Source organism: Cnephaeus nilssonii (genome assembly GCF_951640355.1).
Source record: "Cnephaeus nilssonii genome assembly, chromosome: 7".
In the NCBI taxonomy this organism is placed as follows: domain Eukaryota; kingdom Metazoa; phylum Chordata; class Mammalia; order Chiroptera; family Vespertilionidae; genus Cnephaeus; species Cnephaeus nilssonii.
In genome coordinates, this window is record NC_137078.1 from 59,272,430 (window position 1) to 59,299,229 (window position 26,800).

Consider the following 26,800-nt stretch of genomic DNA (forward strand, 5'->3'; position numbering starts at 1 on the left):
GCGGAAAAGAACACAAGTTACCAAAAGAGTCAGCCAGATGAGGTCTGAATCCTAGCACTGCTAGCACACTGAGTGACTGTGTGACCGCAGGCAAATTAACCTCCCTGAGCCTCAGCATACAGGATCAACACAACCTACCTAGAGGGCCATTGGAATAAAGAAGACAACAGACAGTAAATAATAATAATAATAATAATAATAATAATAATAATAAATATCTGTATTTGAAAGAGGGTTTTTATAAACTAAATATAAAAAACTTAAGGGTAAGTATAGAACCAAGAACAGACATAGATTACAAAGACATTAGGTCAAGCTTTGCTGTCAAATGAGTTATATAGAAACTGGTGCTTTATAGCTTGTTTTTTAATTTCAAAATTGCAAATAGAGTGATAGTGGATCTTTAATAACTAACAATTGATAGTGCCTGCTACATGCCAAATACAACAGTGAACTAATTATTGTTATCATCCCCACTTTACAGCTGGAAAAACAGCGGTAATGAAACAGTGGTAATGGTCACCCAGGTAATCAGTAGCACAGTCTGGATCTGAACCCAAAAAGACTGTCTCCATAATCCAGGCTCTTAGCTCTTACTCTGCTAAGTAGGTTATTAACCTTAAATCATGTAAAATGACATAAAGAGCCCAGCCAGCATGGCTCAGTGGTTTAGCATCGACCTATGAACCAGGAGGTCATGGTTGGATATGCCCGGGTTGCAGGCTCGATCCCTAGTGTGGGGCGTGCAGGAGGCAGCCGATCAATGATTCTCATCATTGATGTTTCTATCTCTCTCTCCCTCTCCCTTCCTCTCTGATATCAATAAAAAAATAAAAATAAAATGACATACAGTTCCACTTAGTAAATAAACACCCTCTATTTAACTAGCAGTTGACCATAAAATTGTGACAAGGCCCAAAGAGATATAGTCTAGTCACAGGTTTTTAATCAGCAAGTGAAAATCAAATATAGTCATTAATCCCTAGGGAAGGTGTGCCTTGTTGGAGAATGATATATTATTGCTCACTGAAATCCAACCCAGATTTTGTCCAGCTTTGAAACACTACATTAAGTAGATTTTTCTGCATCTAATGGCTATATTATACCAATACTCTTTAAATGCTAGTATCTCTACCCAAGGAGAGATTCCACTATGAGATAATCATGGGAAAAGCAGATTAACATCTCCAAAGCATATGCTCTGAGTGACTGTCACAAGGACCCATAGTACATATACACATGTATGTACACGTACACACACACGCGCGCGCGCGCGCACACACACACACACACACGCCTCTGTATCTCAGAAAGTATTGTGTCTTGACCATTTTTATATTCTCAAAAAATCTGAGTTTCTGCCCTAACTGGTTTGGCTCAGTGGATAGAGCATTGGCCTGCAGACTAAAAGGTCCTGGGTTCGATTCCGATCAAGGGCATGTAACCTCAGTTGCAGATGGGGCCCAAGTGGAAGGCAACCCATCACATCAATGTTTCTCTCCCTCCCTTCCACTCTCTCTAAAAATCAATGGAAAAATATCCTCCAGTGAGGATTAATTTTTAATAAGTAAGATATGAGTTCTTGATTTTTTCACTTACTCGATGTGCAACATTAAGCAATTTGTGATGGCAGACTAATTAATTATGCCATGGCTACTTTGCCCATATATTGGTTCTTGCCCCAAAACATCTTTAAGTTACTGTCTGACACTGAAATTCTAAGCCTCTGTTCATGCTGCCTACCCCCTACTCATACATCAATTTATATCCAACCTTCAAAAATCATCTTAAATTCCAAATACTCCATGAAATATTCCCTTATAAATTAAAAACATATTGATCATTAATTACTGACTTCTCACAATACTTATATTTTCAGTATCATATGACTATACTATTTCCTAATTGCTACCCAAATATGAATTTTAATTTGTATGATTTTCTAGAGTTCAAAGGAAATATATTGGTAGGCAGATAGTACATACTTTCATTAAAAACTGCCTTAATCATCTGAGGGGGAGAATAACATACAATTTGTTTAAAAGGTAAAATAATTCCCCATTGAATTAATTTTTTGCATGTGTATTTTATAGAAGTGAGTGTGTTCTCCTATTTTTCAGAAATACAACCATTGTCTATAAGGAAAAAGAGTTGATTTTTTTGTTTGTTTTGTTTTTATTTGTTTATTTTTGGTGCACTGGGATAGTAAAAGTCAGAGAGAATCTTAAGTAATTTCTTATACCTGAAAAAATCCGGCTTTCTAGATTTTCTGAAATTGCTCTAGACTGTGGAAGAATTTATTACCATTCTCTAACAAATAGAAGAATGGATAATGACTCTCTTTAGGGTTGAGAAACAAGTTTCTATCCAGAGTCTGACCTACTTCAATAAATTCAGCTGACACTGGCTATGAAATTAGTACTTAAGTTTTTAAAACTGCTAAAGTGCCCTTAAAGCAACCCAGGAGGACAACGCAACTGTACCTATGGGAGCTTCACTTGGGAAGGGCAAAAAGGATTCCTTCCAATGTGATTAATTCTACAAATTCATTTACATGAGGTTCAGAATTACATAAAGAAAACACACTAATGTATATTACAAAGCTTCAATTCTGTCTCATTCTCAGGAAAATGGGCTTAAGTACCACTTAAATATTCATTTTATAAACTGCTGAATCATTCAAAATAATTTTAAAATTAAAAAACACACAAGTAGTTTCTTTGAAAACAATACATACTACTTGCCTTTACATTGCAATTTTAAACATTCCAAGAGAAGAAAATTTGGCTAAAATTTTCCAGAATAAAATGCCCCTTTATATGTTCCTGGTGAGTAAAAAGAAACATTACAAGTAGCAAGAGGTAAGCTGAGAAAAACTAACCAACTAAACAGAGCACAGACATACTTTAACAATAATTAACATTTTGCAAACAAAATGATTCTTTTTCACTTTCTCTTTCTAAGCAGCCAATGGAGCTTTGGAAAAAAGAAATTATTAAAATTGGTTCGAGTGCTGCTATTTGTTCTAAAGACATTGGTAACACTTTAGATCAAATAATAGAGGAACTGTGAAACTCTACAAACAATACTAAAATCAGAATTTGTCTCCTCCCCAAGACTTGTTCAAAAGCAACAAGCAAAAATAAAATAAAATAAATAAAAGCAACAAGCAATATTTATTCAATATGTTTAGGTCTATAAAAACTATATAAGCATGCCCTAACCGGTTTGGCTCAGTGGATAGAGCGTCGGCCTGTAGACTCAAGGGTCCCAGGTTCGATTCCGGCCAAGGGCATGTACCTTGGTTGCGGGCATATCCCCAGTGGGGGATGTGCAGGAGGCAGCTGATCAATGTTTCTCTCTCATCGATGTTTCTAACTCTCTATCCCTCTCCCTTCCTCTCTGTAAAAAAATCAATAAAATATATTAATAAAAAAAACTATATAAGCAGCACTTATAAAGGGTATATTGTAAATATGTAAGGGGTATACATTTTTAAAAAACTTGAATTACAATATATATGAGTTTCCCTACCCAATACATACATTTCCACAAAAGAAGTATAAACTAATACTAAGCTTCCCCATTCCTGTGTTTCCTAATTATAGTCTGAAAACAAGATGAACAATAAGCAAACTAAAATAAGCACGTTAAAAACAAATTATAACCCCCCCCAAAAGCATTGTATTTAATGGGGGGGGGGGAATCTTAGTAGTATCACAGATGTCATACTTATTCATTAATTCTCCCAGCCTCCCATGATATAGAAGTTCTTCACATGTGAATGCTAAATGGGACTGATTGGGCGCACGCCCGCGGCAGGCACAGTGGGGCCGGGATGAGCAGGAACGGCAGGTAGGAGCTGCAGGCTGCGTTGGACTGCGGGTTTCGGCCCAATCCCTGCAGGGCACCCAGAGGGACCACACCCATGCACGAATTCCTGCACCGGGCCTCTAGTATTCTTTATAATAAAGGGGAGAATCACCACCTACAAATATTCTAATGTGTAAGAACACTACTTTTCTTATATAGTAATCCAAAAGTAATCTTGTTCTATTGACTTTCTTGTGGGAACAATTTAAGAGTATAGATGCTAAAATCTAGCAATATACCTTTTTTTAAAAAATAAGGTTATATTAATTTCCCCCACTATCCAAAGGTAGAGCATTCCTATGAAAACTTTCATAAGCTGAAATGGCTTAAAGTGAAGAGTATCTATCCCCCACTTTCCAAAAGTTCATGTTACCCCACTTCCCTTTTATAAAAGACCTTTTTTGGTAAACACCTTTAGTATGGTAAACACCTTTTTTGGTAAACACCTTTTTTGGTAAAAGCAAACATTAGTATGGTAAACACCTTTTCTGGTAAAAGCAAACATTAGTATGGTAAACACCTTTTTTGGTAAAAGCAAACATTAGTATGGTAAACACCTTTTTTGGTAAAAGCAAAAGTCTTCAGATTTCTTTCAGATAGCGAATATAGGTGCTAATGTGCAAATAGGGTTATTCTAGGAATGCAAGGTTGGTTCAATGCTAGAAAAAACAAAAACATACTCAATCATGAATTGAAAGCACCCATTAAAATCTGGAACAAGATAAAGATGCCTGAATCACTACTCAATTCAATACTGTAATAAGGTCTTAGCAATAAAAAAATAAGGTATTAAAAATATAAGTAGTAGAAAGTAAGAAATAAAACTGTCATTAGTTCCAGATCATTTGAGTTTTTTTACATAGAAAAATCCAAAAGATCTTTCAGATAAATTATTAGAATTATAAGAGTTTAGAAAGCTGCCAAACATAAGAAGTCAACCACATTTTATACTCCAGCAACAAGCATTTAGAAAAACAACTTTTAAAAAGATAGTATCTGCAATGGCGAGGAAAAAATATATATATGATACCTAGGAACACATCTAAGAAAGGGTGTGTAAGACATTAATTTATTTATCTATTTATTTGATTTTTAGAGAAAGAGGAAAAGGGTGAGGGAGAAAGACAGAAAGATACACTGATTTGTTGTTTCACTTATGTATGCATTCACTGGTTGCTTCTTACATGTGCCCTGACCGGAGATTGGACCTATAACCTTGCCACGCAGGGACGAGGCTCCAACAAACTTGAGCTATTCGGCCAGGCCCAGGATGTATAAGACTCTTGCATAAAAATATATAAAATTTTATTATTGAAAAGCACTAAAGAAGACTTAAATAAATGGAGAAACATACCATCTTAATGAATTAGAAGCCCCACTATGCTAATGATTGCCAAATCCCCCCTACATTAATCAAAAGTATTGAAGAATGCAATTCCAGTCAAAATCCCAACAGGGTTTTTCACTGGATTTGACAATCTGATATATATTTTTTAAAAAGACATATATGTGTATATTAGCTTTCTATTGCTGTACAACCATTAATACAAACTTAAAACAATATTATTTTATAATCTCACAGTTCTGTAGGTCAGATGTCTGTGTGGACTTAACTCAGTTCTCTGCTCAGGGTCTCACAAGACCAAAATAATGCATCAACCAGTCTGGGCTCTTATCTGAAGGGCGGGGAAAGAATCCACTTCCAAGCTCATTCAGGCTCTCAGCATCATTTCAATTCCTTTCACTTACGGGTATGAAGTTCCCTTGCTGGCTGCCAGCTGCGGGCTACTCTCTGCAACTTAGAGGTCCCTCGTATTCCTTTTCACATGACCCTCTCCACTGTCAAACCAGCAAGTGTCTAGTCCTTATGCTTTCAGTCTCTCTAGAGTTCCTTTCTGCCACTAGCTGGAGAAAGTTCTCGGCTTTTAAGGGCTTCTGTGATTACATTGTGCATGGCTAGATAATCCAATGCAGTCTCCCTATCATAAAGGCTACTATGTCATGTAAAAAACAAAATCACTCCCAAGTGAGAACTCATCATGTCCACAGGTTCTGGGGATTGGGGCAGGATAACTTAGGAGAAGGGGTGCATTTTTAGAAATTCTGCCTATTATAATAAGAAAGAGCAAAGCCCAGAACAGTTAAGACCCTCCTAAAACAGAACTACCAGGTGGGAGGACAGGATATCAAGACTTAATGTAAAATTACAATAAGAAGACACTGCAGTATTGAAACAACAAATGGACCAAAATGGAGAAACAGACCCCATGCGTATATGAAAAACTAATATAGAGCTGGTAATGCAGATTAGTGGGAAAGGATAGGCTATTCAATGCATGAGTTGGAACAACTGATTATACATATGAAAAAATTTTTAAACATTATACACAAAACTCAATTCTAAGGAGATAACTTAAATAAGAAAAATAAATGGTTTGTTTGTTTTTTAATATATTTTTATGGATTTCAGAGAGGAAGGGAGAGGGAGAGAGAGAAGCATCAATGGTGAGAGAGAATCATTGATTGGCTGCCTCCTGCACGCCCCACACTGGGGATCAAGCTCACAACCCGGGCATGTGACGTGACCTGGAATGGAACCGTGACCTCCTGGTTCATAGGCTGACACTCAACCACTGAGCGACACCGGCCAGGCAAATCTTAAAACTTTTAGAAGAAAATTTTAGGAAAATATCTTTGTGATCTTCCTAGGAGTAGGGAAGGATTTCTTAAAGATACAAAAAAAAAAAAAAAGCAAAGCACAGATCGTTCAGTCTCTCTCTAATTCTCCCTTCCTCTCTGAAATCAATAAAAAATATATATTTTTTTAAAAAAGCACAAATCATAAAGGAAAAAGACTGATAAATTTCATTACCTTAAATCAAAAACTCCTGTACAGCAAAGGTAATATAGTCAATAATATTGTAACAACTATGTATGATGTCAGGTGGGTACTAGACTTATCAGGAATATCACTTTGTAAGTTATATAAATGTCTTACCACTATGCTGTCCACCTGAAACTAATATAATATTGAAAGTCAACTGTAATTGGAACATTTAAAAGTAAATAAATAGAAATATCATTGCAAACCTAAAAAAAATTAAAAACTTCTGTTCATCAAAAGACATCTTAAAGTGTGAAAACATAAGCCATAAACTAGAAGATTTTTGCAACTTGTACAAAGGTTAGCTTCCAGAATATAAAAACAAATAAAAAAAACAACAAAAATATAGACTATACAAGAATAAAATCTAATAGAAATGTACAGATGACATAAGCAAATATCACAGAAAAGAAAATACAATTATCTTCAAATATATTAAGTACCTGCAAAAAAAAAAATACAAAAGGCTAATAAACACAAAGACATACTCAATCTTTTGGAAATGAATTAAATTCAAATTAAATAAATGAATTTAACAATGAAGGAAATTCAAATTAAAACTACAATAAATATCATTTCATACACTGCAGCCTAGCAGAAATTCAAAAATTTAATGCTACCAAATGTGAAAGATGTGAAGTCACTGGACCCCTCCCACTTGGAAATTGCCTCAATATCAGAAAGGCTTAGAATGGATGACCTAGATCAGATTTGCTCTGGGAATTGGCATAAATATCTTCTAGTTCATCCCTTGCAGTTGCTTTGCTCTACATCTAAGGTTAGGTGTGAGCTTAGAGAGAAACAGGACAAAAAGGACCTGCCTATTTTGGTTCTAGCCAAGAAAAAAGGAGTCCTGCGAATGGCCCGGACTAGTTCACTAGAAAGCTGCACTGGAGTATGAAGTTTGGAGCCTAACTCTGTGACCAGCTGAAGATGGATTTACGCGTTCTTGGGCCCCCACACAAATTCCACCTCTCAAATTCATCTTTATTTACATGACTAAAATGTACCCAAATCCAACGCATTCTTCAAATCTGAACTCAGACATCATCTCTAAAAAGTCTTCTCTAATGCATCCTGATCATTTCCTTCTGTTACCTTTGTACCTCACACAGACTTCTACGTTATAATTATCACGTTGTGTTGTGACCGCTTACCTACAAAAATGTGGGCCCTGTAAGTACTGGATATTCATCCTGTATTTCTAGAACTTAGCAAAGTGCCTGGAACATGAGAAGTGCTAAATAAATACTCACAGGGTTCAATTTAACCCCATCTCCAATCTCCTGGTCCACACTCCATCAATTCCCCCTCCCTTTCTCTCACATCACTCCCAATCTTCTTCTCCACTCATCTCTTCCTTTCAATCTAATAACATGCCTTCTCTACCCTAAATAAAACAAAAGAACAAACAATAAAAACCTCCATTGATAAAAGTCCCCTTGAAGTAACAGCTCATTTCTCTCTTCAAAGTCTAGTACATCCAAGTTTCTCATTTTGTCCTCTTCCCAGTTAGAATACATTTTTGTTTTCTCAGGTCACAAAGTCCATGCCTCTATTCAGCTCTTACACAAATTCTTTTTATTAGAATTACTTGATTAAATGTATTTTCTTGACCACACCAATAAAACCTGAAATTCTTCTCTATCCCATTCAGAAAACTATAAATTATCACCAAAAATCAAATAAACAAATGAAAACTCTTCAAAGGAATATTTATCAATGTTTTAAACAGTAAAAATGTGTTACCTGAATAAGAATTAAGGGATACTGTCCACCGTACTGTTAGTCCTATTAAGACCACAGTTGTCATCAAGTACCATTTCTCCATGTTTCTTAAAAGGTAGGGAGGAAAAAAACGGGACCAGGCCAGAATACTTTCAACACGCTGTCAGGCACTTCTTTTCTTGATCAGAGAATGTTATCGATTCTTTGGAGAGGATTTTAAGTGATGCTTCGTTTCCAAACAAATATTTATTTTTTTATTTTTTTTTTTATGTCTATGAAGAAGTAGCCTGCAGGTGAGGAAAAAAGGATACCAAGATTTAGCTGAGCATAGTACCTGTAATAATGAACTCATTAAACCACATAGGAACATGAAGAATTGGGTGGTGGGGGTGGGAGCATGAAAGAGAGGGGTTAGTTTTAAGTTCCTTATTCCTTAGCCCTCTAATTAGGAAATACACCTCAAAAGGTAGCTCTCCCTGTTAAATGGGACTTAATACATCTAAAGATAAAGTAAGGATCTGCCCTTACAAGCAAATATTTCTGAGTGAAGAAAAACAAAAGAGACACGTTGACAGTAGAACATTCAGTTCTATCTAGAGCATGCTTACCTACAGGTAAAACTAAGACCACAAGGGTAAACAAAGGGGTAACTTATCTTTGGTACAGCGAGAAAGAGGAATTTTATCTTTCTATTTAGTGTGAAAAAGTCTTCCATTAATGTAATTTATGTAGTTTGACTTTTTACTTCTTTTCTTCCAAAATGTACTTGCACTAACTACATCAACTTACGAACCTTTGCAAGAATCAGTAAGAATACCCCAATTCTTAAAAACAAAAACAAAAAAACACTAAAATGCAATTAACCACTTACATATTTAATTTTTTTTCACCTTTTTCCATGGGGGTTTTAAAATTAGAAAGCTTTGAAAATTGCAAACCAATGCACCTACATCATTAAGACATTTTCACCTATGTTCAAACTGATTCTCAAAACCCATCCCACTTCTCTGAAAAAAATTTGGAACAAATTCCTAGAAATCCTGGCCATTCTACAAAATTCAGTTTAAGTTCAACCTTCCCTGATCATTCCCAAAGCTTTCTCCCCCGATTCTGAATATCTCCAGTCAACACTGTCTATTCCATTTTTAGTAAAAGGAATATTTCCAATCCATAAATTAGGATCGTAAAACAAAAACAAAAATTGCGGGCCAATTCAACCAGAGGATATACTTTAAATATTTTTCAAATACAATTAAATAAATCAACTGAAATTTTTAGAGAAAAGTTGGCACATTCCACCTATTGAAAAATTATTTTCTTACTTCAAATAAAAATAGCAAGATACACCCTAGCTGATTTGGCTCAGTGAGTAGAGAGTCAGCCTTCGGACTGAAGGGTCCCAGGTCTGACTCTGGTCAAGGGCACATGCGGGGATTGCGGGCTTGATCCCCAGTGGGAGGCCTGCAGTAGGCAGCCAATCGATGATTTTCTCATCATTGATGTTTCTATCTCTCCCTCTCCCTTTCTCTCTAAAGTCAATGAGAGAATTGTTTTTAAAAAAAATAGCAAGATACAACCCTAGAGCTAATGAAGTCTAACATTGCAATCACACCAAGAATGACAGCAAGCATTTAGTAAGGTTATGTAACTATATTATTCAAATTTGGGTTATATAAATCCCCTCTTCCTTCCCTCCTACTATATCCATCTTTGATCATTTTACTGTTCACCAGAACTTTCATTACAGAGGCAAAGTAAGAGGACAGATTAAATCACTTTTTGATGTTGATTCTGGGTTTGCAAGGTTATAGGCCATTATAAACTATTCAAATTCTTTTAGTCTAACTCAAAAAGCCCCTTTTATCAACATTCTCCACTATATATTTCAAAACTGCAATCCAACACTCTACTTTTTGCTTAGACAATATGTTTAAAATTGATTTTATAAGTGCAGATTTCTAGTTTTAAAAATAAAGCTTAATTAATATTCTGCTTGGAAATTTAAATCAATAATATGACCAAGTTAAATCAATTATCCACAGTTCCAGATAATCATATATATTTTTTTATTTATTTTATTTTTTTTTAAATTTCTTTATTGATTAAGGTGTCACATATTTGTCCTCATCCCCCCATTCCCATCCCCCACCCCACCCCCCTGTTGTCCTTAACCATTGGTTAGGCTTGTATGCATGCACACAAGTCTTTTGGTTGATCTCTCCCCCCTACCCCCACCCTCCCCTCCCCTCCCTCTGAGGCCCGACAGTCCGATCGGTGCCTCGTTGTTTCTGGGTCTGTTCTTGTTCATCAGTCTATGTTGTTCATCATTTCCCCTAGATGAGTGAGATCATGTGTTGCTAGAAATATACTTATAAGAACCGAATGTGAGACGAGCAATAATAGTTACGCTGACAGGCAAATGAATCAGTCTGTAGTGAGTTTCTTTCTGGGCCAACAGTTCTTTTGAGACCCAATTTCAATGTCCACCAGTTCCTTATGTGTACATGTCGGCACTGACTTTTCAGCTCTGGATGGTGGACAAATGGTGGTAATGCAGGTCTGACTCCCTCTGGTTTGGTCTCGCCTGGACCCAGGGGCGCGGCTTCACCCGGACCCAGGGGCACGTGGCCTCACCCGGACCAGGGACCCAGCCTCACCCAGATCCAGGGGCGCACGGCCTCACCCAGACCCTGGGGCGCGTGGCCTCTCCCGGACCCAGGGGCCAGATAATCATATTTAAATACTTCCCCAGGAACCTTAAGTAGCAAAAATGAACTACCAATAACACTTAATATTCATAATGAACTTAAAAAACATAATGCTTAACTAATATCATGCTGATCAAGCTTGTTAATCACACAATGATGGAAGAGATAGCTACCTGATACACTAAACAATCATATCCAAAGAGACATGGACAACATCTATGAAGGACCAAATCTAACTCCAGGAATCATGACAGAGATACATTCAAATAAATGCAAAAGTCCTGCCCTTAAACGTGAAAAAAACGAACAACAAAAACCAACTGCATGAGAATTGAAAGGGAGGCAACAGATAACAGATGATAATTATCAGCTCTGTAGGGACCCAGAACTGATAACCAATGTTAACAGGTACTTGGATTAATTATTAGGACATCTTTTCTAACAAATAGAGCTGTCCAAACGTGAAATGAGCTTTTTCTTAAGGAACTCCTCTTTAACAGTTTTAAACAGAAGCTGAGCAACTACTTGACAAGAATATTTTTAGAGTGTAGAATAGATGACTAATTTATAAAGTGCCTTCTCAATCTGATTTTGGAGACATAATATGTGTCTAAATTAATATAAATCCTGACAATACAAAAAAAAGATTTGGTCTCTCAAATCTCAATTTTTTCCTAATTCCCACTAGTTGCCCAGTATTATCACATTTATAGAGTTTCTTTGAGTAAAATGGATAGGCCTTCCCATCCTCCACCAGTGGATCATGTTAGAAACTGAAGGATATCAAAAACATCTCTTCCTAACATCTATTACACTTAGAATAAAATTCAAATACCCCGGCCATAAGACCCTCTCTGATAATACCGCTGCCAGACACTCCAATGTCATCTCCTGCAACTTTCCCACAGGTATTTCCCTCTCTTCCTAGAACCTGGGAGGTTCCTTCACACCTCAGTTCCTTTCCATTTCTATCCCCTCTGCAGGGACGTTCTTAACACAACCCACTGGCCAATCTTTTGTCCTTGAGGCTGCACCTCAAGTCATCCTCTCAAAAGACCATCCCTGACCACTCTACCAAGGTTTCCAGCTCTTACAGTTTTGTAGCCTAACCTTTAATTTCCTTCCTAATTCTTTTCACCAGCAGAAATTATATTTTCTAACAACAAGGAACAATCTCACAAACATAATTGTAAGAAAAGCTAGACACCATAGAACATATTTGGTTTCACTTATGAAAGCCTCTTAAATAGGAGAAAGGAATGTATGGTGGTAGAAATCAGGAAAGTGATTACCACTGGGGAGAAAAGAGGGGGTGTAATTAGAAGAGGTCTCCAGGGAGCTCTTCTGAGCAGATGCTAGGAATGTTCTGTTTCTTGATTTGAGTAGTGTGCATAAAAGATGTTTCCTTTATAAGTCAACAAGTCACAACTTACGTGTTGTGTACAGTACTATCTTGTACGTGTTATATAATAAAAGGGTATAAAAGGAAATTTACTTTTTTTTTTTTTGTCGACTAGAAATAAGCTGCATGCAAGCAAGGATCCTCTTGTCTCAGTTGCTTTGTTCCGTGTACTTAGAAAAATGTTGACAGAAAACAGGGACTCTTAAGTACAGACAGACCCTGATTCACCGTGGTTCCACAGAGGAAGTTCAACTTTACCACAGTGACAAACCAATCCGAAGTCAGTAGAAACATATTTAGAATTTTGAATTTCGGTCTTCTCCTGGGCTAGTGATAATGCTCTACAATTCTAACATTGGGCGGCAGCAGCCAGCCTGCCTGCAGCTCCATCAGCCACCATCACAAGGGTAAACAACCCACGTGTATTGTAATGCCAGCGTCTTCTGGATTTTGTTTCATATCCCATCATGTCTACAAAACTGCCTATTTGCCGAAACCGGTTTGGCTCAGTGGATAGAGCGTCCGCCTGTGGACTCAGGGGTCCCGGGTTCGATTCCGGTCAGGGGCATGTGCCTTGGTTGCGGGCGCATCCCCAGTGGGGGGTGTGCAAGAGGCAGCTGATCGATGTTTCTAACTCTCTATCCCTCTCTCTTCCTTTCTGTAAAAAATCAATAAAATATATTTTTTTAAAAAAACTGCCTATTTGTCTCTTGCTTCTGGTGAGAAGGGGAAGACAATTACTCTTGAGATGAAACCCCAGATAATTGCCCAACTTTAGGCTAACATAAGTGTTCTGAGCAAGTTTAAGATAGGCTAGGCTATGATGTTGGGTAGTTTAGGTTATTAAATGTATTTTCAACTTACAATATTTTCACCTTAACTTAGGATGGATTCAACAATGAATGTAATCTCATCCCATAGGAGGAGGTCCTATATTTTTTAAATATATTTTTGTTGATTTCATAAAGGAAGGGAAATGGAGAGAAACATCAATGATGAGAATCATTGATCAGCTGCCTCCTGCACGCCCCCTCCTGGGGATTGAGCCTGCAACCGAGCATGTGCCCCTGACCGGAACCGAACCCGGGACCCTTCAGTCCACGCTCTGTCCACTGAGCCAAACCGGCTAGGGCAGTCCTATATTTGCAGAATGGCGATCTTCACGTGTAAAATGGGGAGGTCCCTCGTTTTCCTGAGCCCTTAAATGGTTAAAGATGTTATGTGAGACTCTTCTCTTTGAAGAATAAAAAGGGTCCTTTATTACTTTTTCCATCTGTAACCCAAAATACGGCAACTTTCTAAATCATCCCCTGGGCCAGGAAGCTGCCACGCTGGCGGCTGAGTTTTCGGTCCTGCTTTGCACTAAGAGCGCGTCTCGACTTACGAAAAGCGGGCCGTCCACTTCCCAAGGAGGAATGTGTTCCCTTCGGTCTGAAAGGTCCTTCCCCCAAGGTGCACACCACACCCAGGGAGCGCTGCCATCGCAGGTGAGCGCGCCTGGCAAAAGGGACCCCTCCGGACGTCCCCCGCGCCTTTCTCCAGCGGGCCAGACTCTCAGGACCACCGGAACAGGGGGCCACGCCGCTCTAGCCAAGGGGTCCCACCACTGTCACCGCGTCCACACCCACCCGCCCCACGCCCAAGCGAGCCTGCAGGCTGGGCTGCGAGGCCTGGAAGCCCCCGTCTCAGTGAACGGGACCTGGGAGCCGGGTCGCCAGCTGCGCGCAGCTCCGTGCAGGGTTCCGCGGCGCGGCGCGAGTGCCCAGCCCCTCCCCACCCAGCCGGGCGGTGCGGAACCCCAGGATCCCGGCCTTACCCCGCCGCCCACCACACGTTGAGATTCGCGCCTGCAGCGGGTTCCAAGAAGGCGCCTGCGCGCTCGCCCCCGCGGCGGGTGACCCTCCGGCTTCCGCCTCCGCCGGCTCGCCCCGCCCGTGCGCCCGGCGCGGGAGCGAGCCCGTCCAGCGCGAGGGGCGGGGCGGGGTTAGGAGTCGTGGCACGCGCGGCAGGAACCCGAGAGGCCTCCGGTCCCGGATTACGCAGGGGGCAGGTGGAAAGCCCCTTGCTCTTCTTTCCCGGGATCCTGGCCAAGGCCCGAGCTGCTGCTTAGCCCACACATTCCTGCCAGGGGCGCGCCCTGGCTCGCTTCGCAGAGTGGAGAGCCCTTGGCTGGTTCTCATCTCCGGCCAGTAGGTCTTCCTCTGGGCCTGTGTCCTCAAGAAATCAAAAAGCCACCCTGCCTCACGTTCTTCAAGCTACCTGCCTGCGAAGAAGAATGTGTTAAGGCCGAAACCGGTTTGGCTCAATGGATAGAGCGTCGGTCTGCGGACTGAAAGGTCCCAGGTTCGATTCCGGTCAAGGGCATGTACATTGGCTGCGGGCACATCCCTGGTAGGGAGTGTGCAAGAGGCAGCTGGTTGATGATTCTCTCTCATCGATGTTTCTAGCTCTCTATCCCTCTCCCTTCCTCTCTGTAAAAAATCAATAAAATATATTTTTTTAAAAAAAGAATGTGTTAAGGCTAGGAAGGCACTTCATCTAAGAAACGTTATTCAACGTCCAACCATTTTCGAGAGCGAGTGGGTTATGCCGAAGAACAGCCCTGCCTCCCTGTAGCCGCTACACGTTCCCCATCAAGCAGCTTGGATCACCTTTTCCTGAACTGCCAAAAACAACTCCATTCCCTCCTCTGTTCAGAGAATGCTCTCATTCCTCCCTTCCGAATCTGGCCATTCTGTATGAGCCCACCCCTCTAATGTGGAATCCATACGTATCAGCAAAATTTTGGCTATGGCTCTGTACTAGGCAGGTCCGAACAACTTTCTGGAGCTTAGTTTCTTCATCTGTGAAGTGAGTGGGTGGGGCTGGGTAAACTTCCTGATCTAAAATTGTATTCTATATTTAAAAGTCCATCAGCACTGAAAATATGGATAAAAATGACGAAGTCCCTGCCCTCAAAATATTTAATTGTTACTGGGAAGACATTTTCATAAAAGGATAGAAAGCAGCAGAAGGGAGCACATGCTAAATGCAGGTTATTGTATATGCATTAAGCACTATAGGAGTTCAGAAAAGACGGTTCACTGTAAACTAAAAACTATCAGGAAATGCTCTCACTGGAGGAGTCGGCTGAGCTTTGAAGGAAAGCCTGGGCTTACATAAGCCAAGAGGATGGGAACGGGACTATAGACAAAGGAAATGGGGATTTTGCCAGCCTTCAGGGTTGGGAGTCCCGGAACCAATTCCCTGTGTATACCAAGGGATAACTAAGTTTTGGAGGAGTCAGAAGTTATGTGCAGATTTTCAACTGTTGGGGGTTAGGTGCCCCTACCTCCAAAGTTGTTTAAAAGTCAACTGTATAGCCGAAACCGGTTTGGCTCAGTGGATAGAGCATCGGCCTGTGGACTGAAGGGTCCCAGGTTCGATTCCAGTCAGGGGCATGTACCTTGGTTGCGGGCACATCCCCAGTAGGAAGTGTGCAGGAGGCAGCTGATCGATGTTTCTTTCTCATCGATGTTTCTAACTCTCTCTCCCTCTCTCTTCCTCTCTGTAAAAAAATCAATAAAATATATTTTTTTTTAAAAAGTCAACTGTATAGAATGTTCAGGCTTATTTAACCGTGGAATCCTATCCCCGCATCCCAACCTTACCTCCCACTTCCCGTTCTACAGACTGGCCCATGAAACACTGTTGGAAATGCTGGTTTGAAACATTGTGTAATTTCCCTAAGACAGTGGTCAGCAAACCGAGGCTCGTGAGCCACATGCGGCTCTTTGGCCCCTTGAGTGTTCTAATGCCACTTCTTCAAAATAGACTCGCCCAGGCCGAAAACCGACTTCTGCGCATGGGCCACGAAGTTTCAATCGCACTGTGCTATTTTGTGAAAGAGACACACTCAAGGGGCCAAAGAGCCGCATGTGGCTCGCGAGCTGCGGTTTGCCGACCACTGCCCTAAGAGATACAGCAAATAAATGTCAGAACTATGATTAGACACAGATTTTAGTTACGTGGTAGGCAGTTAGACAGACATGAGCAGAGCAAGGATGCTAGGACAGCTACAGAAGGTCACCAGGGTGCCTAGCAACAGACAATTGTAGGGTGGGATCTCATCCCCAGGGTGACCTTTCCTCACTTAGAGATAATATGTAGGCCTCAGTTGTATTTCAGCTCCAGGCCCAGAAAAAAAGCAAAAACAGATGTGACACACCACAGCTGTGTGGAATAATGAATCCGTGGAGACCCCGACCCTGAAAGGACACACTGGGAAAACTACTGAATATTCTATTGAGATCTCCCCCTGTAACCTCCCCTAAAATCTCCACCCTTAAAACCCTTAGGATTGAGAACCCAGCCTGCTCTCCTTCCCAGAAGCACACCTCTCCCTCCCTCTCCCCCTTCCCTTCACACTCTCTCTGCTCTCCTGTCACCTTGACCTTCCTCACTTCTCAGCTCCAAAGGTCCTTCCTTTACCTCTATAACTTGTTTTCTTCTTCTATGAATTACTTCTTCTCCCTCTGTGATTTTCTAAATAAACTAGAGGCCCAGTGCATGATTGAATCATGCACGTGTAGGGTCCCCTACACGCTTTTGCTTTCTGCAGTGGAGCGTGGTGCCGGAGCAGACAGGCACCCAGCTCCCCCACTTTTGGTGGTCCGCGGCCGCTGAGAGGGGGCTACCCTGCTGTTGAGAGGCGCAGGGGGCGGGACTCCCACCTCCTGCGCCTCTCAACGGCCGCTGAGGGGGGCTGCTGTGGACACCTGGCTACCCTGCCGTTGAGAGGCGCAGCTGGATGTCCGTGGCAGGCCCCCTCAGTGGTAGCGGATCTGGCCGTTGAGAGGCGCAGGGGGCGGGAGTCCCGCCCCCTGCGCCTCTCAACAGCAGGGTAGCCCCCCTCAGTGGCAGCGGATCCGTGCCTCTCAATGGCCGGATAGGCCACCCCGAGTCCCGCCCCCCAGCCTCCCGCTGCCCAATCGTGGGCTTGGCGGAGTGATGGTAATTTACATGTTACTCTATTATTAGATAGGATGTTCTCTTGTAGTGTGAGTCTTGGCTCTGAATTCTTTCCTAGCCAGAACTCAAATATCCAGGTTGCTGAACCCAGGTCCAGTCTACCCCACCAGTCTAACTTTCCTCCGCCCCAACAGTTACTTTCATTCATTTTTTATGTCTATGTAAAACTCAGAAGTGCAGAAATTGCACAAAAAAGACAAAACACTGACATAACAGTCGTTAGTATGACTGTGAATTTTGAAAATTAAGTTAATTATAAAACAAAATCAAATGGAAAAATAAATCTGTAAAAATCAGTAATAAAATGAAACAAAAGAACTTAAGTGTATATACAGTTAGTGACTCAATGCACAAAGAATAACTGGTCCAAGTGACTTTAAAATAGTAATTTGATGGTAGATCCCAAATAGGAAAAAATTATGTCAGCCTGGCCAAGTAGCTCCATTGCTTAGAGCAGTGGTCGGCACACTGCGGCTCACGAGCCACATGCGGCTCTTTGGCCCCTTGAGTGTGGCTCTTCCATAAAATACCACGGCCTGGGCGAGTCTATTTTGAAGAAGTGGCATTAGAAGAAGTTTAAGTTTAAAAAATTTGGCTCTCAAAAGAAATTTCAATCGTTGTACTGTTGATATTTGGCTCTGTTGACTAATGAGTTTGCCGACCACTGGCTTAGAGCATCATCCCCATACGCCAAAGTTGTGGGTTTGATCCCCAGTCAGAGCAAATACAAGAATTAACCAATGAATACATAAATAAATAAGTAGAACAACAAATGGATGTTTCTGTCTCAAAAAAAAAAAAAAAAGTGGAAGGGAAGGAGGAGGGGGAGAAAGAGAGAGAGAGTGGAGGGGGAGAGAGAGAGAGAGAGAGAGAGAGAGAGAGAGAGAGAGAGAGAGAGAGAGAAAGAGAGAGAGAGAGAGAGAGAGAGAGAGAGAGAGAGAGAGAAAGAGAAAGAGGTGAAAAATATCCTCAGGTGAAGATTAAAATAAAAAAAAAGGCTCAATACATGTTCCTGCCACATAGTTCAATCAGTAAATTTAAAAAAATGTTTTAAGTTTTCAAAAAAAGATTTGTTAAAAAATGAAAAAAATAATTGTTAGAATCATGTTGTTATATTAGGATTAGTACTGTTCTAAGACTACTGTATGTGTAAAGTGGGATAAAGAAAATGAAGATTTATGTGATATTCAAATTTTATCATCCCTGGTTTTTTGATACCAAGATTCTTGCTATGGAAAAAAATGAGTTAAAGGTGTAAGATAGAAATAAATTAAGTGTCAGTATGAACTTATGATTTATTTTATTGAATTATTGAAAGGAAAGAAGTGGGGAGGACAAAAGTGGAGGGAGGGAAAGAAAGAGGTAGGGGGGGAGGGGAAAAGAAAAAGGAAGAGAGGAAGGGATGGAGGGAGAGAGGGAGAGTAGAAGGAAGGAAGGGAGAAAAGGAAGGAATAGAAAGAAAACATATTTCCTAGTTCTTTTTACTGAAAGAACTAAAAGCAAAGACCAACTTAATAACAATGAGCATCCTTCGTACACAGACTGTGGTCTTGAAATACTATTCCTATTAAAAGAAACCAGGCATCCTGGTAGAAATAGCTAATTATAGGTTTGGAAAAGAAATATGTGAAAATAAGTCTGTAACATTTTGTTATACCAGATATCAAGGAAACCTAAAGACTACTAGGGTCAATGTCAAGAAAGAAGGCCCAGGAGCGCCCTGGCTGGTTGCTCAGTGGTTAGAGCATCAGCCTGAGCTCCAAATGGTTCCAAGTTTGATTCCAGGTAAAGGGCATGTACCTAGGTTGCAGGTTTGATCCCCAACCCTGGTCAGGGCATGTTGGGGAGACAACCATTTGATGTGTCTCTCTCACATCTCTCTCTCTCTCTCTCTCTCTCTCTCTCTCTCTCTCTCTCTCTCTCTTTCTTTCTCCCCCTCCTCCTTCCCTTCCACTTTCTCTAAAAATCAATGCGAAAAATATCCTCAGGTGAAGATTTTTTTTTAAAAGGCTCAAAAAAAAAGACATTTTTTAAAAAAACAGGGGAAAAAAAGGGGGACTCAGGAGCCAACTCAAAGAGATTTCCGCTGGTCATAGATGGGACACATTGAGCATCAGTAAGCATAATAACTACAATGGATTGAAACACATCAAATGTGAATTGCCTGTTGAATTGTTTCTTGAATTCTTTGTAAGCTCACAATGATACATTAAAAAAAGAAAAGGTCACCGATGGAGTAAAAATCACTCATTATTTTGAAATCTGGTAAATAAAGAAAAATAATCAAGTGGTTATTCTGCCTTTGTTATATAAATTATCCCACTGTGTAGCCAAATATAGTTGATATAGGGAAGTTTCTCTCTACGGAGCAGCTCCCTTCCCAATCCTCACCCTTCCTCTTTCCCTTTCCTTTCCTCTCCCTCTCTTTTACAGACACACACAAACACAAATACATGCTGGTATGAGCACACACATGCAGTCCCCCTTATTTCAAAGCACCAAATAGCCTTATAGATGAGACAAATTGCTTTTGGGACTTCAGCAGGTAACCTCATATTTAAATGGGACCAATGTGAAATCAACTGCGTTGTTATCGAAACTGCATTGTTATCTGTTGTGAATAGAGGGATTTAAATTTCTTTATTAAAGGAAGCTAATCAAGTTACAAATTACCTATGGGTATACTCATTTATTTAACAAATATTTATTAATAAACAGCCTGCCCTTAAGGAGTTTATAGACCAATATTATATATAGTCCAGGAGAATATAAATCATTGTTATTTTTACTGTTAGTTTCAGGTGCCACTTGGAATTATTTTTCTACAAATACAGATTTTTAAAACATATATATGTATATGATATACATATAAAAATAGTTTTGTTGATATGGACCATAAAAGAAATAATACATGTTCCTGCCACATAGTTCAGTGTTATTGTAACAGAATCTAGGAAACAATTCTAAGAACATACATTCATATTTTTGTATCTTTATTTCTAGATGCAAATAAGACAGGAAATCTATATAATAAAAGCCTAAGCGACCATTACGGTGGAACGACCAGAACGACCGGTTGCTATGATGCGCACTGACCACCAGGGGGCAGACGCTCAATGTAGGAGCTGCCCTCTGGTGGTCAGTGCGCTCCCACAGGGGGAGCACTGCTCAGCCAGAAGCCAGGCTCATGGCTGGCAAGCACAGCGGCAGTGACGGGAGCCTCTCCTGCCTCCACGGCAGTGCTAAGGAAGGAGCAGCGAGCTGAGTGGTAAGGAGCAGGTGGACAGTAAGGAGTGAGGGGTCCAGGACTGCAAGAGAGATGTCCAACTTCTCGCTTAGGCCCAATACCCACAGGGAGTGGGCCTAAGCTGGCAGGTGGACATCCCTCGAGGGGTCCCAGACTGCGAGAGGGTGCAGGCCAGGCTGAGGGCCCCCCCGCGCCCCCCTCAGTGCAGAATTTCATGCACCGGGCCTCTAGTCTATATATATAAAAGCCTAAGCAACTGAATGACCCACTGACCTAACGACTGGTCGACCGGTTGCTATGATGCACATTGACCACCAGGGGGCAGATGCTCAATGTAGGAGCTGCCTCCTGGTGGTCAGTGCACTCCCACAGCGGGAACACCGCTCAGCCAGAAGCCAGGTTCACAGCTGGCGAGCACAGCTGCGGTGGCACAAGCCTCTCCCGCCTCCACAGCAGTGCTACAACAGGCAGCTGCAGGCTCAGCGGGGCCAGGATGAGTGGGAGTGGCGCCCAGCCCCGGCTCAGGCTCCTCCCTGGCCGCTTGCCGCTTCCCGAACTGCTACATCCCTCAGGCAGTCTGACATCCCCCGAGGGGTCCTGGATTATGAGAGGATGCAGGCTAGGCTGAGGGACCCTGCTGGTGCACAAATCAGTGCACTGGGCCTCTAGTATGTCTATAAAAGTCCACAGATATAATTTGGTATGGAAATCTAAGTTTTATAAAATCATACAATTTTAAAACTCTTGTTTTTAAAAGTTATTAAAACATAGGATGGCCTGGCCAGTGTGGTTCAGTGGTTGAGCACCATGGTTTAATTCCCGGTCAGGGCACATGCCCAGGTTGAGGTCTCAATCCCCTGTAGGGGATGTGCAGGAGGCAGCTGATCAATGATTCTCTCTCATCATTGATGTTTCTATCTCTCTCCATCTCCCTTCTTCTCTGAAATCAATAAAAATATATTGAAGTGTATATATAGGATGGTGTTTATATCTTTACTGATAAAAAAGAGTTCTTTAATGTGCCAATGTAATGTATTCATTGGTTCATGGTCCCCAAATCTCCAAGGAGTATAACAAATCTACATGTCTCTCAGCTCAGGATTTTGAATTTAAATTTAAATGTGTGATATATAACTTAGCCCAACATATTTTGGAGAACTACAAACATCTATAATTTCCAATAAATGAGTAACACTACTGGGTCAGTGTTTAAGTAGATTTGTAAATGTGATAATACAAATGCTACTTTATTACTTTAGCTCCAGTATCTTTCACAACTGAGTGGATTGTCACACTCTATTATGTGGCACACAGATCCATTGGCTAGAGCTATCACAGTACTTGTCTAAAACGGTCTTTGAAAATGAAAATTTGGGCTAACTATAAAGGAGGCAACCTGCCAGTACGAACTATTCAAACCAAAAAGTCTCCCCAAGGAAAATGATAAGAACTCCATTTTAAAATCATATCAATGAAAATGGTAGGAGGTTCCAAGCTGTAAATTTTACAATAAATACATCAAGATTTAAAGTCAGACTCTTAAATAAATTTTTATTTATAGTAAAGAATGAAAGTTCATACCAAAGAAACAGGCTAAGAGACAAAGCCTTTTTTTCCTACTTGTTTCTTGCTTTTGCTCACCAATTTTTTTTTTTTAAAGATTGCCAACTAAAAAAGAGTACTGAGGGGGGTGGAACACAAAATAAAAAATATGTTTTATCACCATTTTTTTACAGTGAGTTTGGGGGATTGGTTTTAATGAGAAAGGGGATGGCAGATATTGTCAATAGTAATATTCTTCCTCTAGGAACATAGATTTAAAAATCTAAATGAGATACCACATGTGCCCAATAATAGGAGCTACTACATATCACCTGAATGATTCTCATAAAATGAAGGAAAGAACCTCAGTGCTTTGATGGTGTGAAGAAAAATAATCCTTCCTGGATATGCAGTGAAGACAGGTTTGGAAAAAAAAAAACTCCCATCCATAAAAAGTTATTTTCTATAATTGATGGAGTGAGTTTTCTGGAATAAGAGCTGAACTGAACCGAACTAAACTGTTGAATCCACGGTAGTCAGTGAAGCAGGAGAATTAACCTCTAGGCGCCCTTTCTCCTCCGGGACTCCTTTCAGGATCTGGAAAAGTGGGTGAGGAAAAGGAAGGCATCTTCTCCCTGCAATTACGGCACCCTCATGGGCAACCCGGGAATGTACAATAAGAAGAAAAACAACAACAAAGTTTTTTTTCCGAAACCCCTGCCCAAAGCTATAGTGGCGTATCATTGTGCTTACTTTTCAAAGTCTGGAGGGCTTGTTCTTTGTAACTGTTCTTGGGAAAGATTGGAACTATAGTTTTACCCTAGGTATACCTTTGGGCTGATGGGGAGGGTGGGGCCAGAGAGGGCTAAATCCTATTCACATAAATGAAAGCGGCTGGGAAAGAAAAGTGTGAACAGTCATTCTCCAAAATAGGCCCTGGAGAAATGCAATGACAATTTATCAGGTGCCCTGCATTTTCCTCTCCAAAGAATTCTATGGAACATGGTAGCTTAAGTGAAATGCTCCAGAGCTGGTACCTAGTTACATTAAGCCCTCGTGGGATTGCTTGGTTTGCTCTCTGCTGGAAGCTTTCTGCCTGTACATACTAGGACTTCTCTTCCCAAATGAATTCTCCCTACAGGCATCAGGGAACGCTTTCTCTGGGGGCTGCCTTTTCTAACTTTTACCTCTTGCCTTTTGTAAAATACTCAGGTCCTTTAAGCCATTTCACAGCGTGAGATTGAATTACATTGTGAGGTGTGTTTTTTGTGGGTTTTTTCCCCTGGTCCTTCTTTGGTGTTACTAATTTAATGGCAACCCCCAAGTAGAGATTTTCTTTGAGTTCTGAGATCTAATGGACATCCACATCAAATTCTGAAAAATACCTCGTGTTCTTAATAGAGTTCTCTACTTTCTCAGCATGCCTCTCTTAACTGTAATTAATAAAGTTTTGGTAGTTGTTTAAATAGATTAAATGTCACACTTTAAATTGAAAGAGAAGGGTCTACCTAACTGGCCTATTTTTCATCTGTGATTTAGAAAAAGGCGAGATTAGCATGGATATTGCATTTTCAAGGACCTCACCACTATTAAATAGACTGTTAAGTGCATTTTATGGCTGAAGAGTCTGTTCCCAGTTCAGTCTACAAGACGTGCTAAGTTCATCTCTACCTGCTACATTGAACATTCACTGACTAAAATACTTTCTGTGGATGTAATACCTATGCTCTGTATCTTTTAAGTACATAACTCTAAATATTTTAGGACTAGTAAAACGTAACTCAATAAAAGTCCCAAAAATATCTGTTGTCCTCAAGACATATTTATTCAATGATATACTCCCTGTGTTCCATTAGCACCTGCATATCACAAGGTGACCAGATGCTGAAAAATAACATAGGCACTCATAAAGTGAGATTACAAGTCTTATTTAAACCAAAAAGGGCAGCAATAGCTGGTTAAAACTCCATCCTCACATCAATTTATCCTGTTCTCAGGGTTTCGAGGCTCTGAAAGGAGTGGTTTATAGGCTTATGTTTTAGTAAACATAATAGATATTTTGTGCCAAAACCGGTTTGGCTCAGTGGATAGAGCGTCGGCCTGCGGACTGAAAGGTCCCAGGTTCGATTCCGGTCAAGGGCATGTACCTTGGTTGCGGGCACATCCCCAGTGGGGGGTGTGCAAGAGGCAGCTGATCGATGTTTCTCTATCATCGATGTTTCTAACTCTCTATCCCTCTCTCTTCCTCTCTGTAAAAAATCAATAAAATACATTTAAAAAAATAGATATTTTGTCATTTATTCTCATTGCAATTTAGCCCAACTTTAGCATTTGTTGCTGGTTTTGAAGGAATTTCTGCCTGTTTACCTTTTTATGTAGGTGATTTTTTAACACAAAAGAAAATATCAGTAAATGAACATGAGATAAATTTATACTCATATAAATTCAGAAATTATTTTTCTGCATCTCTGTTTCATTGTAGTTTATAATCTATTGTGCTATGTTAGCAACCCCAAAAAGAAGTAAGTCTGTTAAAGGAGAATTCTGTTCTGTAGCCGAAACCGGTTTGGCTCAGTGGATAGAGCGTCGGCCTTCGGACTGAGGGGTCCCAGGTTCGATTCTTGGTTGCGGGCACGTCCTCAGTGGGGGGTGTGCAGGAGGCAGCTGATCAATGTTTCTAAGTCTCTATCCCTCTCCCTTCCTCTCTGTAAAAAATCAATAAAAATATATTAAATAAAGGAGAATTCTGTTAGTAGCTCTACTTATATGGTTTTGCTCATTTGGCATGCCAGAACTTAGATTGTAATTGTTTGGTAGACCATCTAATCCAGATCCACGCACGGTTTACTTTTTTTCTAAAAATATAGAATCGTATTTTTACTTTTTGGTAATCCTCACCCTAGGATATTTCTACATTGATTTTTTTTTTTAAAGAGGGAGTGGAGCCCTCGCCGGTGTGGCTCAGTGGATGGAGCGTCGGCCTGCGGGCTGAAGGGTCCCAGGTTCGGTTCTGGTCAAGGGCATGTACCTTGGTTGCGGGCACATCCCCGGTAGGAGGTGTGCAGGAGGCGACTGGTCGATGTTTCTCTCTCATCGATGTTTCTGACTTTCCCTCTCCCTTCCTCTGTAAAAAAGCAATAAAATATATTAAAAAAAAAAAAAAAAAAGAGGGAGTGGAAGGGGGCCGGCCAGTGGAGAGAGAGAGAAACATCTATGTGAGAGAGATACATTGATTGGTTGCCTCTCGCACATGCCCCACCAGGGGCTAGGGCTGGAACCTGCAACCCAGGTACATGCCCTGGAACGGATATCAAACTTACAACCCTTCAGTGCGAGGGCCAGCGTTCTAACCACTGAACCACACATGCTAGGGCCATGCATAATTTTAATTAAAAGGATTCTTTTTTTAAATTACGTTTTAGAGAGAGGGGAAGGGAAAGGGAGAGCGAGAAACATTGAGCAACCAGGGCATGTGCCCTGACCAGGAATGGAACTGGCAACCTTTTGGTGCACCTGATGATGCACAACCAAGACCTTCCCATTCTGACTAGTCGGCATTACTATAATCATTCTTCTATACCAGAGATGGGCAACCGTTTGAGCTTGGTGTGTCAAACTTCGCCAAACTTTGACACATAACTCGGGTAGTGTGTCACTTTGAGGAAGAAACTAACTCCAAGACTCTAGTCGCAAATGTTTCATCCTCAGGAGCAGCAAATGTTTCATCCTCGGCATGCGGCCGCGTGTCATCAGAAATGGCTATGCGTGTCAGTGCTGACACGCGTGTCACAGGTTCGCCATCACTGTTCTATACTCTCATTCCACTTTGCTAATACCTCCCTTAGCTAATACCTCATCTAATTCACTCCTCCTTGTGTTGTAGTTAGTTATACTCAAATTTGCCTGCAACTAGATGTTAAGCTTCTTAAGAGGAGAGTGTATGTCTTATTCTTTTCTATATCCTTTATTTCAGCACAGTATTTTGAACCAGTGGGTTTACAATAAACATTTGCTGAATTAATTTAAAAACTCATTAACCGCCGAAACTGGTTTGGCTCAGTGGATAGAGCATCGGCCTGCGGACCGAAGGGTCCCAGGTTCGATTCCGGTTAAGGGCATGTACCATGGTTGTGGGCACATACCTTGGTTTGTGGGGAGTGTGCAGGAGGCGGCTGGTGGATGTTTCTCTCTCATCGATGTTTCTGGCTATCTATTCCTCTCCCTTCCTCTCTGTAAAAAATCAATAAAATATATTTTAAAAAAATAAAAATAAATAAAAACTCATTAACCAATCAATTAATAATCAAGATTATATTGATTAAGGACTAAGAAGAGCTGTTGGAGAACTGCTAAATTCCCAGTGGGACCAACAAAAATAATATTAATATATTTGACAGTATATTTGA

At 40.7% G+C, this 26,800-nt stretch overlaps 1 protein-coding gene across 2 annotated transcripts in view; it reads right to left on the reverse strand.

The window, feature by feature from the left end:
• The window catches only part of ALG6 (ALG6 alpha-1,3-glucosyltransferase), a 45,343-nt gene extending 30,857 nt beyond the window's left edge, over nt 1-14,486 (reverse strand). The window contains exons 1-3 of one of the 2 annotated variants that reach the window (XM_079777693.1): nt 14,412-14,486; nt 8,507-8,772; nt 22-138 (exon numbers count right to left, since the gene is read on the reverse strand). In XM_079777693.1, coding sequence (XP_079633819.1) covers nt 22-118 — 97 coding nt within the window. In that variant the 5' untranslated portion in view covers nt 119-138; nt 8,507-8,772; nt 14,412-14,486. The remainder of the gene's footprint in view (nt 1-21; nt 139-8,506; nt 8,773-14,411) is intronic. The other variant, XM_079777694.1, reaches the window with a different exon arrangement.
• Nucleotides 14,487-26,800: the final 12,314 nt, after the last annotated feature.